The following is a 27,270-nucleotide window of genomic DNA, read 5'->3' as shown; positions in this document are numbered from 1 at the left end:
TTAAATACCTTTTTAATCTTAAAAATAAATCTGTTATTGAAAAAAAAGTAATAGTCATGTAAAAAGCTATTCATTAAAGTAATTATTTATAGTACATAATGACTCCATCATCTACGAAAAGCTTAGTTATAAACCGCAACCCATCCTAGCGAGTCAGCTTTGTGACATGTCAATTAAGGGTTAAATCAAATCAACATAGTTTTTGATTCCTAAAAAACCTACTGTCTGAGCCTTAAATCAAATTGATCCCCAAGATGGGTCTTATGGCTATACTACTTAGATATCTTATTGGGAAAAAAAAAAGTAAAACATAAGATTCCTAAAAAGCTAGGAGTTGCTTTCCCTAGTGAAATTAGAGTTATATTTTTTAGCATAGTTATTAGAACTCTCCCTAAGAGAGAGAACTAGCCTGATAAAATATTTATATCACTGTACATCAAATCAACATAGTTTTTTTTCTTAATTCCTTGGTATTGACATAATTAGTTTTTTTTTTTTAATTCCTTGACATGATTAAGTTTTCACCAGATTAAATAACCCAATCAAATTATTAAAAACTCATATAAATCAACCAAGTTTTATCGTTTTATCCTGTCAACATTTTTTTATTCAACTTGAAACCCAACCAAGATCAAGCTCGAGTCGTTGGTTTCTCATATCAACTAAACAGAATGGACCCGGTTTAACAACAGTGTTTCTGGTACATCACTTTCCGCGAATCCTACATTCTAGATGTTCAAGAATCCGAGATACCAAACAGGTTTAACTGGACAAATGGCATCTGCTAACGAAGGCAGAAATGCTTATAACACAATGAACAGTCAAAATAAATAAGGGCCAATGGGGAGCGGATATACATGAATTTTTGAAGTTAAATTGTTGGCATGCCTTAAACACATGATGTTTATGCTAAAGAAGTCTATTCCCCCTGATAGTAGCAGCAACCTCAAAGGTGAGAAGGATTCTCAGTGTAGCTTCATCATTTTCTTCAATGGAACACTTGAAATCCTAACTTTTCGGCATAATGCTAAATTTACTGAGATCCTTGCCAAAATCACCATTTTGTAAGATATACCAGTAGGACCCACTCATTCAACGGGTGAGATTCTTCGTGAGGTCATTCCGGGAAAAAGTTTTTGGTAAAATTAGCATATCAATATCTAAGCTGATTTTAGAGGAGGGTTAGGGTTAACATCCAAGAATGAAGGAAGCTTTAGGTTAGCAAACATTATGGAATTTAATGAAGCTGTAACATGCACTCTGAATATCAATAAACAAAAGCTTTTACTATAAAATTGCCTCAGATATACACTAATGTTACACGATACAAAATTTGGAAACAAAAAAATAGAGAAGCCTAGGGTTAGAGGCTAAAGAATGTTAGAAAAAGGCCACTAAATTCATCAAATCAAGGCAAAGGAAGCTCGTATACAAAGAATGACTTAATTGGGGTGTTAATCTACGTTGCTGGGCATATCTACTGTTTCCATATAAACATATATGTTAGGGTGAGACAGCGTAATAAGTTCCCACCCAAAGCATACTATTACTGAGAACTCAAATCAAGCAGGAACTTACGATGAATTGGAAGGTGTTTGAGTTGATGAGGAAGCCTCAGAAGGATGTAGAGAACTGTCTGGAACATCTATACCTCCTTCAATGTTGAGCAATGAATTTAGTCTTCTCTTGACTTCACTGCTTTGCAGATCAAACTCCTCAATAATCATCGACAACGCAGTCTTGCAAGATTCGTCATCCCTGAATGCTAAGGTCCATCTCCCATCAACCAGGGCTTTTGTCTTAGCCTTCCCATGAGTAATGGATTTAGCAGGATCCAAAACAGGCAAAGTAGATGGACGGATCCGCAAGTGTAACCATCTTGAATGCTTCTCATCAATTGCAGGCTGATGACACAAATCAAGAAAGATAAAGCAATTGTAAGATTAGAATCATTCTGCCAAGGCCCAAAATAGAAGACATGAACAGTAAGAATATTAGAAGTCTCTGGTCATATTATCGAGTAGTGCATGCTCACTGAAAAATGAGCTGCATGATGCATAGAAAAAAATGTCTCTGCATACATGCCAATGTTAAAAAGAAAAAAATTCAATAATTCTCACCCAAGGAAGCAATATTAAGAAAGAGAAGGCACAAAAAACCCAGACATACATTGGAACCTGCCAGAGGAGCGACAATACGGATGATTCCATAATGCTTCTTCAAGGGTAATTCTTCTGCAAGTAGGATCCACCCAGATGTGCCCACAGAGATTGCTAAAAAGCAAAAATGGCGTTCTTTACCCCTCTCAAATGCAATCCTACAAGGCACGGCATCAACTGCATATGGCAGTGACCAGGGAGATTTAACCAAGAAATATTTTAATCACCTGACTCTCGCAACAAATTTCTAAGAAAATAAAGCCATACTTCAGAAGTTGGAAGCAATAGGTCATATAGGCGAAATCATCAGTTATCAAGGCAAATAGTGCACGGGAATTTTCATCATTGTTATATACCACCCACCGTCATTGTCGTCATTGTTATTATCATCATCAATTAACCATATCAAATACCAGATGGAAAACTGACCTAGTCTCAACTCGGCGCCTAGTTTTGGACCTGAAGCGTCCAGGCCAGCAGTTCTTGCACGGGAATTTTCAGGGATATCACTTGGAAGACAAGTAGGAGGCTGGTCAGGTAAAGCTCTACCTAGGGAGAAAATGTGAAGTTGATGAAGAAGTACAAACACCTGAAATGGAAATAAAAATAAGAAATTAGAAACTGTAAAAGTACAGAAAGAAACACAGCAGAATTCCTACACGATATCTAATTGCCAAATTATGTAGGCTATTTATTCTCAATAATTCTCATAATACAAACTCAAACAGCAGGCCAAAGTCATGCATGTGTGCGTGCATACAGAGAGCATCTTTAAGTTCATTGACTCTACAATATCAGCATACACCAGATCTACATCATTCTCAAACTTTATCAATTTGGAAGAAAAAAATAGCTGAGCAAGAAAGAATGCAAAAGCGAACCTTCACCACCTTGCACATTTTTTCACCAGCAATAATTGATGATTCACTGGGAAGAACATCTACAAGTCAAATAGAAACACTGAGTGAATATTAGTGAACAAACTCCCAACCCTGTAACGAATGGAAGAAGAATGTCCAAAAACACATCTAATGCACAATAGCATTACCATCAGCAGAGGACTTCTCTAATGGAAAGAGTATGCACTTTGGCTCTTTCGGAGGAGACGAAGCTTCCATTGCTAAAGTGCAAATTTAATTGGTCAAATACACAAGTCAACCACTTACTCAAAAAGTTATTTGTAACATTCAGAGTTCTACCAAATACCTCTTTTGCACTTTTTCCATTCATCACGTAAGATGGACACAAGTAGATCAGGCCATGTACCTCTGGTCTCCTCAAGAAGAGCACATGTGCAATTCTTATAAGAATCCTGTGTATGAGAAGTCTAATGAATCATTACAAAATAATGATATTACTAGATCATCCAAAGAGACACAACAGCATCTATGAATGTAAGACATGCATCATGAAACTCAGTAGCATAAAATCATGATTTCAAACATTGGCTGCAATGTGACAAATACCTAACATCCCATTATGTCGCACTTTTATAACTGGCCATCATGTATGGACACAATTCAAAAAAATTATTGGTGAGTTTTACTTACTTTCAGTAATTTAAGATGCTGGCTATTGAATTCTGCCTCACTATAAGGAAGTAGCTGACGAAAAAGCCAACCACCATCCCACAATGTCTCCGGAGATATATTTGAACGGCAAAAAAGACTAACCAATGTGTGGAGTACCTGCACAACACATTACATGACTGATCAAGCATCAAGTATATAAAGGATATTTTCCCAAATGAGGAGCTCATTAACATTTTAAAGGGAATGGAGGTTGAACCATGTCAATTTTCAATTTAGTAAAGAATGTTCAACAAAGTACGATAAGCAAGCATAATTCCTGTCTGCTATGTAAGAGGAACTTCAACTTGCAACAATCGACTTGTAGCAAGGTCCATGTTTGAACGATAGAAGGTTTTGGGACATAATTTCTCACATCATAATTTTTTATAGAAAAAGGTAAAAAAATTCTTTTTATTTCCTGATTTTTCTTGCTGCCTCAGGCTGCAGCAATCTAGAAGACAATGCATATCACAAGGATTATATACCTCAAGCTCCTGCTGTCAACTAAAGTGCAGGCCAATAAAAATGAAATTTCTATCCCAGAACATATTCAGATCGATAGGCCACAAATGCATTCAAAGAGCTCACATTTGACTCAAAAAGAAAAACGTACCTGAAATCTATGTGCAGAGGGGGTTGTTCCCACCTCCAGAGAAGAGCATGCTACTCCATACTGATCCTGTTATATATTATTTAAAGGAATAAGAAACAATCATCATGTGGAAATGAAAGTGTTTTGTTTCCTCAAAATAAGATAGGAAGTAACAAGCAATATCAGAACAGGATAAAAACTTCGTGGAACAAGTGTAACCACATCGCAATAAAGGAAATTCTTGATCATAATTACTTTTAAAAAAGAATAATTGATACGCATGGATATATCAGTAGTGAAACAGTTTGATTCCACGGAGAAGAGGGGCATTGTATGTCTAAGTTTGATGATGATTAACCGGAGTTGTTGAATAAACCTACATCTATTCTGTGCAGTAAAACCCTAGTTTTTCCTCAAAAACAAAAACAAAATATTCTGACAAGCAGGGTACAACAGCAAAACAACACAATACTCGCTGCATTAATTCAAACAGATGCTAAAGTAATCCTCTGCCCTGCAACTAAATCAGTTTTGAATTTTAATCTTATAAGCAATCAAAATATTAACTCCTAATTATATACTGTAATCCTTCACATATTACAACAATGTCAAGACATGATTTCAATATAACCAAGATTCCATTTTTTCCCTAGATCTCGTTGCACAAGATCCACCATTGCTAATATTTCTTTTGAGGGAGAGAAAAGGGGAAGGAATCATTACCTTTAGAGTTTGTAGATAGCCATCAAGCTCACAATTAAATTCATCTCTTATAGAGCTGCTTCCTAGCGAAAAAAGTTGATCTTCCCGTGAGTCCTCGCCAACCAATGCTTGCTGCAGAGAGGAGGACAAACCGATTAATTTACACTTCCTTAACCAATCAACAAGTAACAAGTTTCACCAAATATTAGTTTAGATTAGAAATAACAGGATCTTGAAGCCCAAGTATTAGAAAAAATTAAAATCCATGCTATATTGGCAAATACACAGCTATCTTAGAGCTGCTAACAGTTAATCACTGAAAGTTGTTGACAATATCTAGCTAATAACCACAATTCGAATTCACAATTTAGTAGAAAGAAATATGAGATGCATATTGTTTACCAAACATGAAGTGGGAAAAATGAACAAATAAGAAAGCATCCCAACACAGCTATCACAAGGAAAAAAATATATTCATAACTTACCAGTAAGAGTTTCTTGTGTTGCTTGCGCTGGGGGAGAATTCCAAGAGCATCTAGCATTATTTCATCTAATTCTACTAAAAGAGATATCCAATAAGATAACAGCAATAGAAATCAGTAGCAACAGAAGCTGAATAATTCCAAAAAGAAAACCTTTTGTTTGCAACAACGTAGCCAGCATGCTCAAAGAACCCAGAACTTGAAGATCATCTCCAACTGTAATATATGAAAGCAAAGCATCCCTGCAAGTATTACACAGATCAAGATAAAATTGGAAGGGATAGCAAACAAAGGCTGAAAAATCAGAAAGCTAGTGAATCAGAAACCGCAGTTCAAGTCAAGCAGCAGCATTTAGAAGGCAGGCAGCGCTCAGTTAGATATTCAGTTGGGCAGAGAAAGAAAACATTCTTGTCATTTTATAAAGCAAACAACAAAGAGTAGACTAAAATTGGACAGTGAGGGAGGAGATTGAAAATAGAAAGAGAGTTAGTACTTCAGAATTTATTAATCTTTACCTCAAAGTTGAATGAGAAACACCTTTTGAGATAATATCTTCAGTACGAACTTGGGAAGAACTAGACAAGCTCTGCATGATCTGTTTTGAACATCCATTTACCTCAATCACATTCTCATTTTCTGGCTGCTGGATTTCATGCACATGATCAGGCACATAACCATTGAGTTTAGTTTCAGAATCTGCAATGAAAGCCTCCGGTGAACAGAAAAGAGCAGCAGCAATGGTATTTGCCAAATCTTTGATTTTAACTATGCGTAAGATGCAACAGAGCAAATATAGAGAAGTGATAGCGCCAATCTGAATATCCTGAATTCACAAGCTATCAGAGGTTAAGTAAGAACAATTTGTATTCCAAAGTCAAAAAGTGCATCAGCAGACTGTTAAAAGCCCTTGAGCTCAAAGGGAAAAATTAAAGAATGAATAAAAGCATGAAACAAGAGCAAGTTCATACATTAGCAGCATCCAACTGCAAAGATGGAAGAAGCAAAGGAAGAATCAAAAGTTGCATAATTTTGTCTGTTATTAATCTCCCAACATCAGGAATCCCTGCAGAAATAACATCACTAATATAGTAGAGATCATCCTCTATTTCATCCACAGCAGCAAGAATCGCAGTGGTTGTATCTGAGTCTGGATTTCTGCCTCGGCAACCAAACAACAATATTTAGGACTTAAGTACTTTCAACTCACTGTGATATAAAGTTTTAATTATCCTACTCTTACTTTAGAGTTTCAGAGACCAATCCATTTAGATCGATGCACTGCTTCCGGAAATAAGTAAGCAAGTTTGAAAAATAATCAGCACGAGGGGCCTTCACAACAAATCTATTCACAGATTCATCTCCAACTGAAAACCAAGAGGAAATAGAAGAAAAATTGTTCAGTTTACAATATACCATTGAAAGAAAAACAGTTGGAGCAAAAGGAGCAGGGATAGAATAACACCTACTCACCATGATAGACATTGAGTGCCAGAGCACGGACTGCAGTACGGATCATATTCTCTTCATGGAAAGCAAACCGTATAGCCTCAACATACAGTGGAAATGAAACAACTTCTTCCTACATGCACAAAGCAGTAGAGGAAAACATCAATAAGCTATACCATGCACAGAGATGGCTTGATTTCAGATATAACCAAGTAGAAATTAAGAAAAACATGAATAAGAGCGTGAAAATAATATAGCTAAAATTGATGCAATGTTTAGGCCAGCAAACAACAACCCCAACTAGTTGGGGATTGAGGCTTTGCTGTTGTTTATGCAGCAAGCCATGCATTGCTTGTCAGCTTGAACCACTTACAATGAGCCAGGTGCCCTAGGATTTCAGTTTCAGTAGTTCTCAACAACATATAATACAAAAAAGCACTATATAGTGCTGTTCAAGTGGACTGTTGAAAGTGTCAACGATATGGTAGACTGCACAGGTATGCAATTGTCCACATCTATAAGTGCAGAAACATGCTATGGGATTTCCCTCATCAAATACATACTCAACATCAAATCTCAAAATTATCTTTATTTATTATCAATTTCAATATTCTTTGAACCTTCAGGCACAAGCAACATTTAAAATATACAGTAAGGAAAACAATGGGATCATGCAATAAAAACAAAGTAGAAAAAACAGAAAAACCTACATTTTGCGTCTTCACGAACAAAGAAATTGTGTTCTTGTCAAGCTTCACACTAATTGCCCTTCGCAAACCGCAAAACATGTTGTTAGAAGATCATACTCAACACAAATTACCAACATAACAGTCAATTACCACCAAAACAACTTAAAAAACAAAACACACACCTCAAGAAAGAAATGTAGTAAGACAACAACTCCTCATTCTTAAAATCAAATGCATAAGTTATCAAAAAATTAATATGCTCATTACTGAACAAATAATCTGCAAAAACAAAAACAACTTGTTAAACAAATCCAATATCCTCCAAAACGAACAAAATTCAACACTTCAACAACCAAACTCACATATTGCGTGCTCGGATTTTAAATTCTGAATCATGATGCTCATCGTTTGCAGCAACTGACGTGAAACTGAAACAGTTCTACTAACCTTTAGTATCCTCACAAACTCTCCCATTACTTGCCTTTCCATAAAAAACCTACAAAGCACAAAGAATAACACTCAAAATTCATGAAAAAAAAACAGAAACCTAACCTATGGAAACAAAAATTTATACAATTTTTTATCAGTCTTACTCAAAATAGTTTGAATCATGCTGGTCTCCGTACGTTATTAATTCCGATATCGATCTCAACGCCTCTATTACAAAGTCCTTTAACATCATCATCATCAACAACAACAACAACAAAATTCGGTTCAATGAGTGTAAAATTACAAAAAAAAAAAAAACTACATTGATTTTTAATTAAGAAATAATTAATTACCTTATTAACATCATTTACAATTTGAACTTTTTGCAGCTGATCAATTAAATATCTGCAAACAAAGTAAACAAAAATAAAAATAAAAAATTAGAATTAGAATTTCGTTCAAAAGATTGTCGAATTAAATAGTAGACAGTGACGTGTTTTACTAATAATTTGAAAAAAAAATAAACAAAAATAGATGCAATTGACTAAAGAGTGTAAATTCCTTGAAAAATCAAAAGCGAATTGACTGTTAAACACAGTACAATAAAAAACAATCGCGCGAAATTGAGAGTAATTAGTACAATAAAAAGAGAAATTAGTGAGAACTAAGAGAGAGAGACCTGAGTTCATCTAAGGAGAAACGATCTCTGGATCTCCAAAAGGAAGACCACATGATTTGCAGTGTTAACTCGATCACAGCCGTCAGATTGAGAGAATCATTCGTTCATTCGTCCGAAGCTAATCTCTGAATTTTCCGATATTAACTTTTTCTGATTAACCGAAAACGGAGGACGATGGAGAGAGAGAGTAATAGGAGGGTGACTGGTGAGTGGTGATGGCAAACGAAGAAGGAAAGAACACTTATTTTTTATTTTTTATTTTTTATTTTTTATTTTGGATTTTGGATTTCTCTCATTGATACCATTTATTGCTATAGTTATGTGTTTCGATGAAGACAGGAAAGGTAGACTTTATATTAGTCCCTATAGATTTCCTAATGTTACACTTCTATCCCTGTATTCTTAAAAACTCCAATGCCAATCCTAATCATTAATAGCCAGTTTTTTTATGAAATTTAAGTTGGTTTTTTTAGTTTTTTATACTATTTATTTGAGTATTGATGCTAATATTTTATAACATATATCAATGAAAATATAATCACTTGGTAATGATTTATATGTTTATATTGAAATGTCATGAATTTGATTTTTAGTAAATATTAAATATGTTTGGAATTATGATAGTTTTTGTGGTAGTGATTTAAAAAAAAAGGTTTAAAAAATATATAAATTTATGTTTTTTTAATTTAAGGTTTTATCACAATTTAATATTGACTTTACAGATGTTTTTTATAAGAAAAAAAACTTTTAAAATTATGATCATAGTAAAAACATCTCCAACTAGAAAGATAAACAGAGCCTTAGAATTGAATTTATTTAAAATCATGCAAGAAACAATAAAAACTAATTTCTCATCTTTGTTGTCATCATTGTTTCTTTTTTTATATAATATTAACAACTAGTCGCTAATACATAAAATTTGAGAGGAAATAGTTAAATGAGAATGAGAAAAGCTAGATAAATGTTTTAAAAAAGTGGGTTTTTATTAGTATTGTAGTAGTGGAATAGGACATAATTAAAATGTTTTTGAAATTATTGAGGTTTTTTTGTAAGTTTTGAACTATAGGGGTAGGAGTGGAGAAGGTGAAACAAGAAGGGCTAAAATATAAAAAGGTAGAGAGAATGAATATGCTAGAAAGGTAGAGTTGGCTAATTGTGTTGTGTTGATGTATGGGTGAGGTGGCAGTGCCAAATATATTAATTAATTAATGTGTTTGGGAGCCCGAAAATACCAACCAATAGTAGCTCGAGGAGCTCTTCGAACACCCGCCTGTTTGTGGTTGAGTTAAATTTTGCTTCTTATTATGTATATAAGCCCATGATGGGATTGTGGGTCTAAATTCAAGAGCCCAGATTTCAGCCCATAATGATGGACAGTTTTATTTTTTTCAACTATCAGGAACATACTGCTAACATTCCGCGCGTCAATCTCAATTAACTTTCCTTTTCGGGTAATTGTAAAGGTTTTCGGTTGATCATAAAATAATAGTTATCCTGTTGATTTAAAAACTAATCTGAATTAATTATTCATATTAAAATGATAGTGTTTTTTTTTTTTGTGTGTGTTGAATTTATTGAATCAATTAAGTTTTATTAAATCAATATTTTATATGGTTTAAATAGAAATCTAGATACAATTTATTTTCAAAATCTAGATTTCATAAATAAACTTAGTATAGAAAATGACTTGAAAAACAAATTTAAATTACTATATCATTGAGTCAACCCGCAAGTTATTAGATCAACCATTTATATTAGAATTGTGCTGTTTTATTCTTTCTTTTTTGTTTATTGTCAAATTTAATTGGTTCAATCAAATAATTAAAAAACTTAATGAAAATAATTAAATTTTATTGGATTAATATTTTCTTTAGTTTAACTAGAAATTCAACCCCATTCAAGTTTTATATCCCAAATTTCATGAGTCAACTCATGAGAGTGGGCAAGTGAGTTTAATAATTATTTAATAAAAGGATATTTTTTCATTATTCTCCTACATTTTGGATAATTGTTAAGATAACTTGGAAAATAAATTCTAATGAATGTGATTTTTTTTTTTGACAAAACATATAAAGTGTATATTTAGTACCATGGTAGTTTTTACAATTATGATTTAAAAAAAAATTAAAATAATTTTAGTTGTGATTTTAAAAAATTAATTTTAAAATATATATTCTTAATTAAAACTATGAGATAAATTTTTACATGTGAAATAAAAAAATAATAATAATTATACGTGAGGTCAAGCTATTTATCTGTCCAAACAATTTTCTCTCTCCAACGATTTCATTCCTAAAACACAGGTTCTATTAATACATGTACAAGAGCTACACCACTGTCAGGGGGAACACGAGCAGAAACAAAATCCTGAATGCCTGGTGACCATACCAACTGCTGTGTGCTGCTCAAAAAGCTATCAGCTAACATTGCAGCAAGAGCCATTCGAACCATAACTAACAAAAAGATTAATTTTAGCCATGGCCATCATACATGTCCAAGAGCTACACCACTGTCATGGGGAACACGAGCAGAAACAAAATCCTGAATGCCTGGTGACCATACAACTGCTGTGTGCTGCTCAAAAAGCTATCAGCTAACATTGCAGCGAGAGCCATTTGAACCATAACTAACAAAAAGATTAATTTTAGCCATGGCCATCTTACATCTCCAGAAGCGTAAAGCTCTTGTTTCCCAACAAAAACCATGTGACATGTCTTCTCATGGTCACCATGGGGCTTTAGCCAGTTCTTGGAACCTAAGCTCAAGATTCTCAGCATTCACCTCCAATGTTTCAACCACAACATCTAGTCGATTCATTGTTTCTTCAACTCCCGAAATCTTTGCCTCAAGAATTCTCATCTCATCTTCGGCATTGTCTTTCTCAAGTCTAGCTTTCTTGTGCCTCTCTGATTTAGCAGATAAGTTGATGAGTTGTTCCAACCTAGCAAGCAAGAAATCAACCTTCATTCCTAACCCCAGAAAGGCTTTGAGAGTCTTCTCCCACGTTGTGAAATTATCATAGGAGGTAGTGACCTTGGAAGCTCTAATGGCATCTGCAATGTTGATAGTCTCGGAAATTATTCCGGCAATTAGTTTGCAGTTAAGGCCCTCAATAAAATTTTCATGGAGAAAACATTTTTGACTGCAGCAAAGCTCATAATACTTCATTTGGAGGTGTTTGGAGAGCTCACAGTTTATAACCAAACCATTTACTAGGATGTCGAAATCCTCAAAACTTCTCACTTCCTTAAAATCAACCACAGTTTCTGACATTCTGATTCCATCTGTGATTTCAAAGCCAAAATCCCCACTTTCATTTTCAGAATGATCTGATATAAGTCTAATGTTAGAAATACCGGGCATCGTGTTATTATCTTCAGGATTGGTTGGATAGAGGTGTTCCAAATCCTGATATTCCATTTCTGCCTCTGCATGATCTGTAACAATGACCGTTAATAATGAAGTTATTATATTTTTAATTATTTGGGCCATCTGTAGCTTGACAAGGGAGCATAAATCTTCTGAATAGAGAAACGACTTACAAGGATTCATTTGCTTAATACAAGAATCAAATTTCAGAATGGCAAGAGCACCATCCACTTCTTCTGCACTATTTGCTTTCACAACGTAGACCTTATAACAACGCAAACATCAATAAAATTAGAAAATACCAACACATAAAATAATGATAACTTCAAATTTGGGATTTTCAATCACTTGTAAGCTCGGTTTAGGATCATGGGATCCTTTTCTATCAGATAATAAGGGTTGTTGCACAAAATGTATCTCTAAATAATTGCCTCATATATCCTATATCTATCTATATGAAGAAGAAATCATGTAATGAAGGGGATTCTTATTTGAACAAATGGTACTTCGAACTTGGAATGAGCATGAAGAAATTAACATGCTTCTTTTATCTTTTGAGTTGTTCTGCCACAAATTGCTCAAGACCTTTGGTCTCTACCAGGACCGATGAAAAAAATGGAATTGGTTTTTCTGGACTTGTTGAGAATGATGTTGATCTAGATGCAAAGTAACATTCATGAACATATCACAATCAACAACTCTAAAACTTCTTCAAGCAAGTTTTACTCATTCTATTTATTTGATGGCCACAACAGAGCAAGAATTGCACTTAAGCAACCACAACCATAGTACACTTAAGAAGACAGTTCATATAATTACCTTGAATTTCGTCGGCTTGACTAAATGAAAAACCAACACATCTCCCTCCACTAAGTTGTGATCAATGGAGAACCCTCTCCATCCACCGCTAAGGCCTGACTTGTGTGCAAGATATTTTGTTTGGGAACTTTTTCCATTTCCATCTTCCAAAACAATTACTGTATCCTCATTTGGCAAATGTTCATCACAGAATTTCTTACAAAGACCCTATTTCAATAAATAAACTCATTCAATTCACTAAAATACCAATTTCATAAAATATGAAAAAGAGGAAAGGAAAATTGGGGTTTACCAGCCAAAATCCTCCACTGACATGTGAGGGCTGCATATACTTGATCAGGCTAGGGAATTCTGACGATATACTAGCTTGAATCTCTATGGCTCTTATCATGGCTTTAGATTTAACCCCATCATTAACAACTGTGCCTCTCTTCCTTTTGTTGCTATATTTGATAAAATGGAGTCAAAATTTAATCAAATTTGAAATGAAAAACCCAAGATTTTACACCTCAAAAGAATATCAGATAGCCATTGCATTTATTCACTAACCTTTCAGACTTCACAGAAACATTATGCAGTGCCTGTTCAAGAATTCACGGTACCCGTCAATCCATCAATCTTTACCATTCTTAACATTTAAACAAGCTATGGATATTTGACACTGCATCAGAATAGTCTCTCTTTTTTTCATTTCAGAACAAAAAAAGCTGATCAAATATAGAATCAAAATCAAAATATTTCTAAAACCCGTTTTCTAAAAAAAAAGAAAAGAGAACAGACCATGGAGTAAAGATTCTCACTTGTTTCTTAGTATTTGTTTGGGTTGAAGCCAAAAGCATTTCACTTCCTTTCACCTTTGATGACCTTCCTCGCTTTGCCTACAATGAACACACAAAACAAGCAAAAATAACCAACAAGCAAAGGGGGCAGGCAGTAGACACGCGTAAAGAGGAAGAGAGAAAGAGAGGGGGAACCTGCTGTGTATTTGCTTCAAGTATAGCCATTGCTTGGTGATATTTGGTAGTGGTAAACAAGGGGTAAGCTTATGTTAGAATGGAAAGGGAGCCTAAGATGGGAGATAGAAGTAGAAAGTTCCTGAGATGAAGGAGAAGATGTAGAGAGCCGTTAATTTTGAATTTTTGGACTGTGCTTGAGTCCATACTGCTCTGCTAAACTGTCACTTCGTAGGCTTAGAGGGCTATGAAAGCCTGCCTAAAATGGAGCCAAATTTTCAACATACTTGGAACTTCTAAACTGCCATCTTTCTTTGAGCCCGCTTGCAGTAGCAATTGCGATTTAAAAAAATACTTTGGCACTGCAGAAATAAATGGGGTCTTTATGTACGTATTAGGCCTATATAACTCATTGTTATAAAACTCTTAATTTGGTGAACTACTGTGTGTTGGGGAGTGAAATTGTTTCGTATTTTTTAAAAAATATTAAATTAATATTTTTTTATAATTTTAATAAACTAATATAAAAAAATTAAAAAAACATTTTAATAAATTCTCCAAGAATATTATATATGTGGAGAGTGTTTGAAAAAAGAGGTAGTGTTTTTTAAAAAATTTAATTTTTTTTATTAAAATATAATTTTTATATATATTTTAGATTATTTTAATATTCTGATTTTAAAAATAATTTTTAAAAAATAAAAAATATATTATTTTAATACATTTTAAAATAAAAATCACGTTAAATACTCGTACGAACACACCAGCTAAAATCAAGTCAATTCCAAACGGACCAAACCATGTTAGTTTGAATTGGATCTACTATTCAACTTTTTTCAAAAGATTTTTCAAAAATAATTTCAATAGTATTAATATACTGATATTAAAAATAAAAAATATATATTATTTTAATATAATTTCAATTATAATACATTCTCGATCATCTTTACTGACACACTTATCAAGTTCAGTTTTACATCACAGGACTGATAAATTAGCGAAAGCAGCAAACAACTGTTAACTGACATACAAAAGCCATTACACCGCAAACACAAAAAAAATGATACTGAATAATACTTAGATGATTATTAATTTTACAACGGTAAGATTAGTTAAGGTATATAAAAATTAACCCGAACAGCTATATTAAATTAAAAGAACAAAAAAAAAAAAGAACGATACACGGTACACCATGTGACATGCCACACCACACTGCTACAAACTCTAATTACAGCCTCATCACGTAAATTACATTATAGTCCTTAATCAACACTTGATTTTCAGTCAGAACCTTCAATCTCAACAACCCTAACATCGGGCCTATAACTGGCAACTTCTTGCTTAGGAATAGTAACAGCAAGCACTCCATTCACCATATCAGCCTTAATCTGATCCCTTCTAGCATTATCAGGCAACTTGAATTTGCTCATGAACTTACCATCCTCGGTACTTATTTGAAGCATATCATCATCATCAATATAAACAAGCACATCTTCTCTACCAAACCCAGGAAACACAGCTCTGAACACATGGGCCCTTGATGTTTCCTTCCAGTTCACTTGGGTTTGCGTTGGAAAGGCAGGAAAGTGAGTGGAAAACAAGGAAGGGAATGGGAAGTTTTGAAATGGGTCCCAAAGATCCAGTGAAGTGAAGAAGTCTTCAGGATCCCATGTGTCTAAAGAGGCGGGATTTGTGATTGCACCGCCTTGGTTACCAATTGGGACTATTGACATGGTTTTTTGGTGTCTGAATCGTGAGCAAGATGAAGCTGGAGAGGTGGGGTTGTTGATTGATGGATATAGGTGTGATGAAAGTAAAGTGGAGAGAAGGCTTCCTTTGTGGTACTTTCTGGAACATGGGTAGGTGGGCTTTTGTCTTTTTGAGGTTGTAAGGGGTGGATTGTAGGTGAGACCATACCAAGCCTAATATATTAATGGGCCTTGGACATCATGTCATATGGGCCTTATTTGTCGTCATCCAAATCAAAATAAATTATTATGGTGCCTATGCATAGTTACAAGACCTGCGCGGCGCGTGCCTCACCGGCCTTGTCTGGATTGTTTTAGAAAAAACAAAATTGTTTTAGGTTTTTTAAATAAAAAATCTGAGATTGACTCTGATTTCAGACTCAAGTGTCTCGAGTTGGGATATCTCTTAAATTAGATTTTAGAATCCTGAATAAGTGTTGTGTGTTTATTATATTGGATTCTTTGAAAATTATAAATACAATATAAATAATAAAATAAAATTATTTGAAAATTTTTAGAATTTTATTTTCTAGATTTAGAGTTGTTTATAAATTTTTATTATCTGAATATATAATCTTTTTCGACTTCAAATAATTCTTTAAATAAGATTATCATGAACTACAAATTATTCAATTATCTGACCTTCAATAATAATTCACATAAATTACTAGGAAAAAATATTCTAAATTTTTATTTAGGAGAGAAAGATTGTTATGTTTAGAATGTATTATATTACATTCATTATTTTTAAAAATATTTTTCAATTAATTTATACCTGATTAAATCATTCAGTTTAAGTTTTTTAAAACTTTAAATTAATTTTTTTTATTAGAAGATGAGAATATACGAGAATACTTATTGATCTCTTCTAAGTGTATAAAAATGTTTTTGCATCAGTGAGAAACATTGATCTTGGGACTTGATATATAATTCTTAGAATATAAAATGTAATTTTTATGTTTTTATCAACTTGATTGGAATGGCTGCCAATGGTACGAATGACTATGATAAATGAAGATCACTGTCTCATCAATTTTATTACTGTTATTATTTATAGCAAAAGAAAAACTGATTGGAGTTTAGGGCATTATTATTATTATTATTATTTTGCTGTGTTGCAGATTGTATTTCTAAAAATTTTAATTTTTTTTATAAAAAATTAATTTTTTTATATGTTTTGAATTGTTTTGATGTGCTCATCTTAAAAATAATTTTTAAAAAATAAAAAAACATCATTTTAATATATTTCAACACGAAAAGTTTTTTGAAAAGGAATCATACCTATATTCTCAAACATGCATTTAATAGCTTGCTGAAATTTCAAACTTATTTAGTTTTGTCTGGAATATTTTATTTTTCCTTCTCTCTCTAGTCATTTTCTCAATCACGAAAATCAAGTCTTTGTAGCATCACTAATTCACCTAATTTTTATCATGGTTTAAGCATGATAAATTTTTTTATCATGGTTTCGTATTAACTTAGTCACACACTTAGTTTAAATTTTTGATAATTTTTTTATCAAGCAATCAAATTTTTTTTGATCATGTCACATTCATTCATTTTATGTTGGGATTGTTTTAAATTACGAGGCGGAGTAAAAATAAATAAATATCAATATATTTCATCCATGAATTAAAAACTTAAGGTTAAAATTTATTTTTGAAAGTTTTTATTCTCTGTACTAGAGAGGCTAGAGAGAAAACAAAAAAGAAAATATAAGTTTTTTGTTATTTAAAATCTTGAATGAAAAGTAATTTTGTATGACATATTATAATTTTTTGTTTTTTCGTACTGAATTTTCATTGTCATCTTATCCGTGAAGTAGATTCAAGTTGTCTAATCACATAAATTTGTTGGCTATTATTGTATGATTAATTACGTTTGTTTTTTTATATTTCTACACTTGCTAATTAGATTGAAATTATAAGGTTGTTTATGTAATTTTTTCTAATTAGATTACAAAACCTCAACACAAAATAATGATGAATTTGAACAAGTTTTTGAGAAGAATTGATAAAAAATTATTTTTTAAATATCAACTTACATTTTAAATTAACCCGCTCACATAATTCTTTTAAGATAAAACTCAATATGATGTATAAATCTGAACTATCGCAAGCAATGATCAAATGAGCTTCGAGAAGGAGCAACTTGTTGACAATTTTATCTGTGGGTTACGTTTAATGAAGTTTGCTGGGGGCACGGCAAAAATCCGAAAAGCAAGCATGAAAGAAGAAAAAACAGGAAGACTACACTGCACTGCTTAATGCTACAATCAAAAGGAAATAAATGCTTCAGAGGAATTAGGATTAATCGAGATGTGCGCAAACTGACCTGAATACCCATATTAAACTAAAAAATAAAAAAATAAATGCTACGATTCTCTTTACCGTCCCAGTATTTGGAAGTACGATCACTTTTATTTTTATTATATATATATATATATAATATATTTTATTTAAACAATATTAATTTTTTTCAGTATTTTACAGAATAAAAAAATAATTTAATATATTTTAAAATAAAAAATACTTTACAACATAATACTCTAATCACATGATACTTTATGTTGTTAAAGTCAATTTTTGATCAAAAGTTTAATTACATTATTAGAGGTTAAAGGTTGGCACTTGTGTCTTATTATAATGTGAAAGCAGGAATAAACGTTATGATTAATCTTATTTTAATCTTTAATATTGCTATTCTTTCCATTATTTCCTCAGGTTTGTACCACCCCACCAGAACAAGTCTCAGATAAAACTAAATTTGTGAAAATTATAATTATAATTTTCAAATTCTTAGGGTTAATATTCACCACGGATCACAAGTCACAATCTGTTCATTTGTGCTAGAACCAGTGGAGTTGTTTTGTAACTTTTGTCCTACCAAGAGAAAAAGAAATCAATTTTGTAGTTTCATGGTGGGGGCTTGGTGTCCCTTCCAAATAAATGTGAAGGCTGATGAATTAGTTGATAAGTTAATTTGAGTTGATATTTAATAATTTAAAATAATTTTATTTTAAATTTTTTATAAAATTAAGGTGATATTGTTTTTAAAGTTAAATCAAGTTTGACATGATTGATTGGATTCAAGATTAACTCATTAAGTTAATCAGGTCAAGTTATATCTCAGTTTAATTTGAAATCCAATTAACCCAGGCTAGATTATTGGTTAATAAGTTAACACAGAATGTGCCAGAATCAACATTCGTCTTTATACTTTTCTTATTTGGATGTTGTTGTACCTCATTGAAATGTTGTTGTCTACTCTGTTTTTTCTATGTAAGTTATTGTATTTAATTTTTCATTAGGTAGAAAAGGAATTCTTTTGGGGGCGGGTGCTAAATTGGGCCATCAAACAAGACAGAATAAATTTAAAAAAATACTTCAAATTTTGAAAAAAATAATAATCAAACTTTGGGAAAGCAGTACAAATTTGATTTTTTCTCTAGGACATAAAATCTGAAAAATTGAATGTTTACTTTTCAAATTTATCAAATTATGGCCATAATCTTAAACAGCAAGACCAGCCGATTGGGTTGGAAATTAATGTTGTCGCAATAATCAGCCATTGAATCGAGTCGTTTCTTAATTTGGACAAACACCCAGATTTTAATTATTTTTAAGAGTTTAAGCATTTAATTAACAATATGGAAATCAATTAGTGAGGTCAGTGTTCATCCAGAAGTGTAAGGCTATGAATGGATATGACTGCTCATCCATAATTAATTAAAATCATCAATCTAATCAAAAGTCAAAGAACACGATAGATTAAGGATATATCATAAAAGTTTCTACTTGCAAGGTTAAGATAATGTAGATTTTTTATGCATATCCATTAAAAATAACCAAAAAATTCGTTGTCTTCAACAAAACATTTGTATGCTGACAACATTTTGGAGGCCATAATATCATATTTCATCAATGTGCATGTCTAAGTAGGTGTTGAGAGTTTTAAAAAAAGTATTTGCTTGGATTTTCATGGGTAAAAAATCCACTTACATAAACATCTTTAGGTTCGGGGTTGGGCCATGCATGGTCAGTGGATCAATTCAAGTTGATGAAATAATATTATTTTAATAAAAAAATATTTTTTTTAAAAAAAAACCAACATGTTAAGAGCCAAGTTTTATTTAGATGGAGTTTTTTTTATTTTTTTTTAACCTAGGTTAGTTTAAATCCCAGTCAACACGTAAAGTTAATATGAGTTTTATAACTATGTTTTAAATTAAATAATATTTTTCTAACACTTTTATGTTATCTGAAACCAACACTATCTACTTGTTTCACAATAGCAGATAGTGGAAAGGAATAAAATTTGAGTTAATAAAATCTAAAAAAATATATGTTCTCATAGGAATGGATTATTTATAAAATGCATAAATGTTGTTATTATTATTATTATTATTTTAGAATGGAAAGGTATAACAATTATTGAAAACTATAAAATGGTTCTAGTTGGCAACAGTTTTGCCCTGGCCTTTCAGGGTTCCCAAGAGACATCCTACACCAAAATCTGAACTTGTATTAATGCCCTTTGGTACACAGCCTGCCTTTGGAATACCCCCAGCAGCATAACTTCTATGAGTGTAAAATTGTGAATAATAATATTACTCAAGTTCCATGAAAATTATGGCCATGGGAAAATATATTCCTTTTAATTCCTTTTTTTTCTCTATGATTTTGATTTTTTTATTGTTTATTAGATAAAGTAGGTTAATGTGAACTTGTTGTTGGTCCACAAATAATAATTATTGCCTCATGTGCATGGAAAGGGAATTTGAGGATTGTTAAATCCAACCCTTGGTAGATTGATTCAAAAAAAAAACTTTGGATTTCGAGCCTAATGCAATACGAGTTTCTGATTAAAAATAATAATAACGTGATTAACTTCGCCATGATCAAATCATAACGAAGAAATAACGTTGTCTTTTAATAAAAATAAGTGGTCGATATTGATTTGGTGATCTACATATTGATCTAGACAATTTTTAAAATTAGGTTTTACAGCTATGATAATGATAAGTCTTTCATGATACAGAAGCAGAAGAAAATGGTGATTCTTATGGAACACGTTGATAGTTGTTCATTGAAAAAGAAAAGGAAGAAAAACTTAATTAACCTTGTTAGCACAGTCAATTCACGTCGGTGATGAGGAAAATCTCCATAGCTCTGGTGAGTAGTGACGTGGGATTTGGAATGCAAATTTCCTGAATTTTTGCATAATTATTTTGAAATTAACTCTAATATCATAAATATTTTTTTTTTTTGAATTCGAGGAAACCTCATTTCCCGGAAAGTGTACTTTGTGGGTCCAGGTGAGCGAGTAAAATCTCGGTTGTCCCAGACTCTTACAAGAAGTGTATGCCCTGACTCGAACTCGAGACTTACTGTACAGATGTAATATCATAAATATGTTAATAATTAAATGGGAATTACAATAAAAATAATTAGATGAAAATTACAATATTGGGTATGGTTCAGTGTTATATTTTATCTTCCTTTAATTTTTTTATATTTTATATTTGGTCTCAATTCTTTTAATTGATATTTATTTCATTTGAGATGATTTTTAAAATTATTTTTTTTAATGATTTCATCATCTTTCTGTTTTTTCCCTATTAAATTTGATTTTTTTTTTTTTTGTTGCTATTTTTTTTAATTTGAAAAATATTTTAAATTGATATTTTTTTCTGCTTTGATCCTTCAACATTAAACTAGTTGGGAATTGAGCTTCTTGATTAAGTTTGAGTCTAGAATTTAACAAATTGCAAATTTGGAAGACCAACTGAGGTTAAGAAGATTCGATCGAGCTTGCTTGGTTTTTTTTTTTTAAAAAAAAAAACTCATATTTTTTTAGTTTCAACCTTTAACATTTATTTAATTAGTGATTGAACTTATTTTCTTTAATTTCTTTCTATATGATTTTTCATTAATTTTGAAAATAATATGGGTTGTCTAATTTCTTTTTGTTTGTTGTTCTTTGTTAAATTTAACTTTTTTTAATGAAATTTTATTTTTGAATTAAATTAAATTAATTGATTAAATACAAGTATGAGATTTTCACTTCATTATATTTTATTTGGTTTGCTTTTTAGGTCGTTACTTTGACGGTGTGTTCAACCTCTTTCGATATCATCAAGCAACCTTTTACAATGACGTTATAAGCGTCTAGGTAAGCTTTTTTTGGTGGTGGGGTGGTGTTTACAATAGAACAATGATGAGTCTTCAACAAGTTTTTCTTTTTTTTCCTCTCGAGTATGATATTGATGACATATTTTTTATAATTAATAATTGGTATTTTTTTTGTTCATTTTACTTACTGTCAATGATTTTTTTTAATCATTTTATTAAATTAATCAAGTTTATTGAAATTTTAATAACTTTAATCACAATTTTTCATTTTTTAAAAAACACTAACATCATATGAATATTTATTTATATATTAAAAAACCTAATCTTAATCAACAACATAGCGCAGGCCATCAATCCTGGCAATTAAATGTCACAACAATCAACAATTCAGCATCTTATTTGTCATATAACAAATATATCTTTGTAATTTGTCATACATGTCGACATTTTGACTCTCTTGCTACCACGTCGGCAGACCCCATTGGCATGGAGATTTTAATGTGTTCGTGCCATTATTGTATTTGCCTTTTTTGTAATTACCAGCTAGGCCTTTGAAATGCAAAAAAACAGTGTTAAGACCTATAAAATCATACCTCTATAAATTAATATCTCTAAAATCATAAAAAAATATTAATTAATTAATTAATTAAGATATCATGTAATCAAGATATTATTAAAATTTTAAATTTAAGTCGAAAAAAATATTATTTAAATTTAAAATCATAAAAAATTATATTAAAAAATAAAATAAAAAACAAATATTGGTTTGGCACGTTAAAAAAAAGTGTTACCTCAGTTATTAGTTATTGGTGGGTCCTATCTTTGATTTTAAGAGAAATCAAACACACTTCAAATATGATTTATAAAAAATCATAGAAGCTATTTCTTTACCAAACAAGCTCTAAATCCAACCGTAAATATTATTAAATTTATATTTTTTTTATTTATAAATAAAAATACCCTCAAGCTAGTTAAAGTGGTTTGCACTCCATGTCAACATTCTAATAAAAATGTAAATAAAAGTAATAAATTGAATAAAATAGTAATGAAATCTGTAGCCTAACATAATGTTGTGTTGTTAAATAATTGAGAGAACGACATGAGTAGAATATTAAGGGTCTTTTCTCTGTAAAAATGGGTTCCCTTTGCCTTCTTTCTAGATAAACGATGCACGGCATGATGAGCCACTGCAAGAAAAAAGTAACCAGTCATTGATTGAAATGCAAAATGTGACATCTTACTTTGAGTTCTACCAAACTTTCATTTACTAGCTAAAAAACAACAACATGATTTTACGCCATTTTATTCTTCATTAATGATACAATTTTCTTATTCATTTTATTGACATTTTTTTTCTGTTTTGCTTATTAGAGTTTGTTTCTCGTTGTGATAATTTCTACTTTTTAAATTGCTTTACATCTAAAAACTATCTAATTAATGTTTTTTAAGTGGTTTTTTATGGTTTTGATATACTAATGTTAAAAATATATTTTTAATTGAAAAATATTTTTTAAAAAAGTACCTTACATCACATTACCAAACACGCACTTAGTGTCATTTTAGCATTATGGTACCTTTTGCTTTTGAAATTGCTTATCACTTGAAAAATCTTATAAGTGTTTTTCGATAATTTTAATATGTTAATGTAAAAAGTAAAAACAAATATAAAAAAAAATCATTTTCAATTGTTATTATTATTATCACCATTATTACCACCATTACTATCATAATAAACTATTATTATTACCGTCATTATTAATATTATCATAGTATTATTAATAATATTGTTAGTATCGTTATTAATATTACTACTACTATTTTTGTTATTATTACAACTAATATAATTACTATTATTATGACAAAAATCATAAACTTAATTTGAAGGATAAAATTAAAAACTTTGATAAAATGGCAAAGGAAACAAATAAAAAATCAAAAGAAGAAGGACCAAACTGAAATAAATACTATTACTATTGAAAAAAATCATAAATTTAATTTGAAGGATAAAAATAAAAACTATAATAAAAGAGTCAAGAAAAAAAAGAATGGGGATAAAATTGTAAGAAATAAATAAAATCTACGAACAATCTAAACAAAATCCAAAGAGTACTGGAGGCCACACTCGAGAGATAAAAAACTTAAGGAGGATAGAATTTAAAAAACTTGTCAATTTGAAGTGATTTTTCCAAATAAAGCAAATAAAATAGCGATTGAATTTAAAAAGAAAAGAAGTTTAAGGGTTGTTTTGTTTTTTCCTTGGGCAACATGAAAATCAAGGTATATGAGATAGAAATGAAAGAAAAAAAATTCAAATCAGCGTCAAACTAGACATCATCATCATACACATGCCGCTCATAAAAAAAGAGAACATCAAGAGGCATCGGCATTGCAAAACATTTTTTTTCCATCACAGCAATCATTCATACGCGTCGCTCGAAGATAGCAAAGTAGCTGATGCGCTGACTTGCGCAACTTTTTGTTTTTTTATTATGTGTAAAAAAACAACATCACATTCAGGACCAGAACCGTCATAAAATAATGAAGTGGCCCCTACAAAGATGCTTTGAAGAGAGTCATTTCATTGTTCTAAAAAAAAAAGTAAAAAATCAACAATGCTCCTAGTCATAATTAAATTAAAAATTGCTTTTAAGAGTAAATTCATTGTGCAAAAAATTTATGAAATGACAAATTAAGATACCCCTTAATAATTGAAGAATGACAAAATGAACTCTATGAAAATACTAATCTACCTCTCTACAGGCCGGTTATAATGGTTTTTTTTCAAGGGCAAAAACATAATTTTACTATTATAATTTACAGTAAATTATGTTTAATATATAGTGTTTTTCCCATGTAAATTAACTTTTCTTTTAATATATTTAGCCTAGCTTTCATGTATCAGTAATAAATCTTTTGATCATGGACAAACTTTAAAGATAATAACATATATAGAGGAAAGGAAATGGGGATACTATGGATGCTTTCTAGTTTTTGTATTCACCTCCATTTCTATAAAAAAATCCTAGTGCCTATCTTATCAAAAACAGACCTGCATTATAGATCCAAACAATTTATTTCATGACATCACCCTTTGTTTTCAACGAAACAAGATTCCATAGTTATAAAAACAGATGAGGAGTAGGACCTGAGTCATTTACTGCAATGCTCAATCTAGGTTGGGCCAGATTTTTCATGATGTTGTTTTAATATAAAAACAAATAAGTGGTTTGAGAACTGGGTTTTAGCTCTAGTTGATCATGTTGAGTTGTGAGCCAACTGGGATCAAATTAAGTTATTTTTTATTTTATTTATATTTAATCTAGACAATCCAAGCCTGGATTGATCATCTTCCAGGTTTTATAATTAGAAAAAAATCCTTCCATCCTTGCGAGTTTCTGTGGGTACAATGATCGTCAGGTTGGCTAGATATTTTTCTTGGTAAGTGACGTTGAGCATTCATTACCTACCCAAAATACATCCCCTCTTCAAAACTAGAAAAGAGGCATACGTGCGTGCACAAACCTAAACCTTTTTCCGGTGCAGGCGATTCAAAAACACGTCAGTCTGCAAGGTCACAACAGTTGACTTCTTCATTTCAAGAAACAACTGCCTTGGCTGCCCTGTAAACTTCTTGGGAAAACCCTTGGGCGTGCGCCTACGAATTAGAACAGTTAAAAAAATAATAAAAACCAGCTTGGTTGAATCAGGGCCGTCAAGATCATGTATGGGACCAAGAAAAATAAGGTTTGATTAATGGAACCCGGAGAGTGATCATGACAAGCAGTGTAGCAGCCTGATTCTGTTTGCCATTTTAGAATGGTGATGTGATGGCCAAGATTCAATTGGGCTGTGTGTTCGCAACAAATTTTACCAGAAAAAACTTGAAACGTGCTTGAATGACTTTTCTCCATTGTTATTAGCATCCTCACTGCCTCCATTTGCGTCCAAATCAACCCGTCACACACGACCTCTCTTTTTTCTTTTTCCTTTTTGTGTTTTCAATCCATGGTATTCTCTAATCACTTCTAATTAACACACACACACAGTGACACACACACAACAATTCTCTACGATTTTAATAAGCTTCGATTCAATGACAGAATTTATCGAATAAATAATTTTGTTAAATTAATTCTATTTGTTATTTTTGATATTTCTGATTTAATAATAAAAGAATTTTCAAACTAGTTCATCCATTGACCAAACTAAATTCTATTCTCGAATGATTTTAGGGTATTTTCTATACTAGTCTAGTGTATTTAAAAGGATAAATTATTTTAGATGGTGATTTTAAAGTTTTACTCGTGCGCTCCATCCACCCTGCTGACCACAATTTGTTTTGGAGCTCAGCTATAATTAATGATATATTTCTTTAATTAAGTGTTTTGATTACATCATGGATTAGTTGTTTTTGACCCAATCTAGCTCTGCTGGTGTGCCCGAATTCGCGGTCTCCTCCTGTAACAAGCGCAGTTCCTCCCTGGCGACATGTACATCGTAATTAAACGTCAAACCTTGCAATGTGTCAAAGCTAACCAGTGCCATGCTTAAGCTAAAAAAAAATTTAGATAAATTCTGAGTAGTACTTCAGCTATATTGAATTTATTCCTTAATAGTTTGTGTTTTTTTAAAATTATTAAAGATTTACATTATTATTAATTTTAAAGTTTATGAAATTATTTGAAATACATGCAAACTTATCCGAATATCCATACTAATTAAAAAAAAGATTTTTTCCATATTAAAAGGATACACTATTTGCTTAAATTGCTAGTCGACTTGAAATCCAATTTCCTTTTATCAGTATGATACATATCATTATTGTAAGTGGGTGTTGTAAATTATAATAGTTTTTTTTTTTTTTATATAGTTGTGGTTTTAAAAAATAAAATTTAAAAAATATTTTAATTAACCAAATACTTTAAAAAAAATATGGTCAAGTAAAATATACTTTCAATTACACCTCATCACATTATCAAATAAAAATCTATCAGTGTAACTGATGATATATAATCCAAAAATACAAACCAAATTTCAACCCATATGATAAAATCAATGCCCTGTATTTGATACATATACATTGTCATAGGTATTTCCTGTATTGTGTGGTTGTGATTATAATTATAAAATTCAGCTTGAAGTCTAACTTGGTTTATTAAGTCAAGTTGTCATTCAATTGACCAACTTAATTTATATTTACCAAAACAACCTTGTTTTAGAAAAATAAAATCTAATTTAAAATCAAAATCTAAATCAATGAATTATCCAACTTGTTCTATACTGAGAGGAGAGTTTTTTTAACTATGATGATGACTGCTCCAAGTTTAAATTTTTCTTTTTTCATTGAAGTCTTAAATTAACCATTCTTTAACTGATTGTTTAAGTAAATTAATGATTATCTTAGTATTAATCAAAGTGGGCCATAACGAACTTTCTTTGTTGAGAAAAAATAACAGAAAAAAACCTAACTTTATTACAGAAACTAAATAAGGCACAAA

The 27,270-nt window shown here is 31.3% G+C and overlaps 3 protein-coding genes across 10 annotated transcripts; all 3 read right to left on the bottom strand.

Annotated features, from left to right (window-relative positions):
- Window positions 1–1,267: 1,267 nt before the first annotated feature.
- LOC7490489 (protein TRANSPARENT TESTA 9) lies at window positions 1,268–9,008 on the bottom strand. Of its 8 annotated transcripts, none has more exons than XM_024590673.2 (21): window positions 8,750–8,999; window positions 8,424–8,475; window positions 8,235–8,311; window positions 8,004–8,137; window positions 7,824–7,920; window positions 7,663–7,720; window positions 6,977–7,085; window positions 6,747–6,870; window positions 6,475–6,661; window positions 6,022–6,329; window positions 5,660–5,748; window positions 5,510–5,574; window positions 5,046–5,156; window positions 4,344–4,409; window positions 3,710–3,847; window positions 3,366–3,486; window positions 3,208–3,279; window positions 3,041–3,099; window positions 2,589–2,748; window positions 2,170–2,336; window positions 1,268–1,904 (listed from the first exon to the last, which is right to left on the bottom strand). In XM_024590673.2, exons 1-21 carry the CDS (start codon window positions 8,800–8,802, stop codon window positions 1,575–1,577), a joined length of 2,577 nt encoding a protein of 858 aa, XP_024446441.1. In that variant the 5' UTR covers window positions 8,803–8,999; the 3' UTR covers window positions 1,268–1,574. The 8 variants fall into 8 exon arrangements, 7 of the variants coding, with proteins under 7 accessions (XP_024446441.1, XP_024446439.1, XP_024446440.1 ...); XM_024590671.2 differs by having other exon boundaries at window positions 5,510–5,583; window positions 8,750–8,998; XM_024590672.2 differs by having other exon boundaries at window positions 5,510–5,580; window positions 8,750–8,998.
- Window positions 9,009–10,999: 1,991 nt separating this feature from the next.
- Window positions 11,000–14,194, bottom strand: LOC7490488 (B3 domain-containing protein Os01g0234100). Its single transcript, XM_024590131.2, has 7 exons — window positions 13,912–14,194; window positions 13,738–13,815; window positions 13,487–13,518; window positions 13,230–13,380; window positions 12,938–13,144; window positions 12,292–12,382; window positions 11,000–12,186 (listed from the first exon to the last, which is right to left on the bottom strand). Exons 1-7 carry the CDS (start codon window positions 13,939–13,941, stop codon window positions 11,474–11,476), a joined length of 1,302 nt encoding a protein of 433 aa, XP_024445899.2. The 5' UTR covers window positions 13,942–14,194; the 3' UTR covers window positions 11,000–11,473.
- A 750-nt stretch (window positions 14,195–14,944) lies between these two features.
- On the bottom strand, window positions 14,945–15,738 carry LOC7484059 (18.5 kDa class I heat shock protein). The gene has a single exon (XM_024590032.2). The coding sequence runs from the start codon at window positions 15,621–15,623 to the stop codon at window positions 15,171–15,173; it is 453 nt and encodes a 150-aa protein (XP_024445800.1). The 5' UTR covers window positions 15,624–15,738; the 3' UTR covers window positions 14,945–15,170.
- Window positions 15,739–27,270: the final 11,532 nt, after the last annotated feature.

The sequence above is a fragment of the Populus trichocarpa genome, chromosome 18 (genome assembly GCF_000002775.5).
Source record: "Populus trichocarpa isolate Nisqually-1 chromosome 18, P.trichocarpa_v4.1, whole genome shotgun sequence".
Lineage (NCBI taxonomy): Eukaryota > Viridiplantae > Streptophyta > Magnoliopsida > Malpighiales > Salicaceae > Populus > Populus trichocarpa.
Note: the sequence above shows the minus strand (reverse complement) of the source record. Positions and strands in the feature narration are given on the sequence as shown.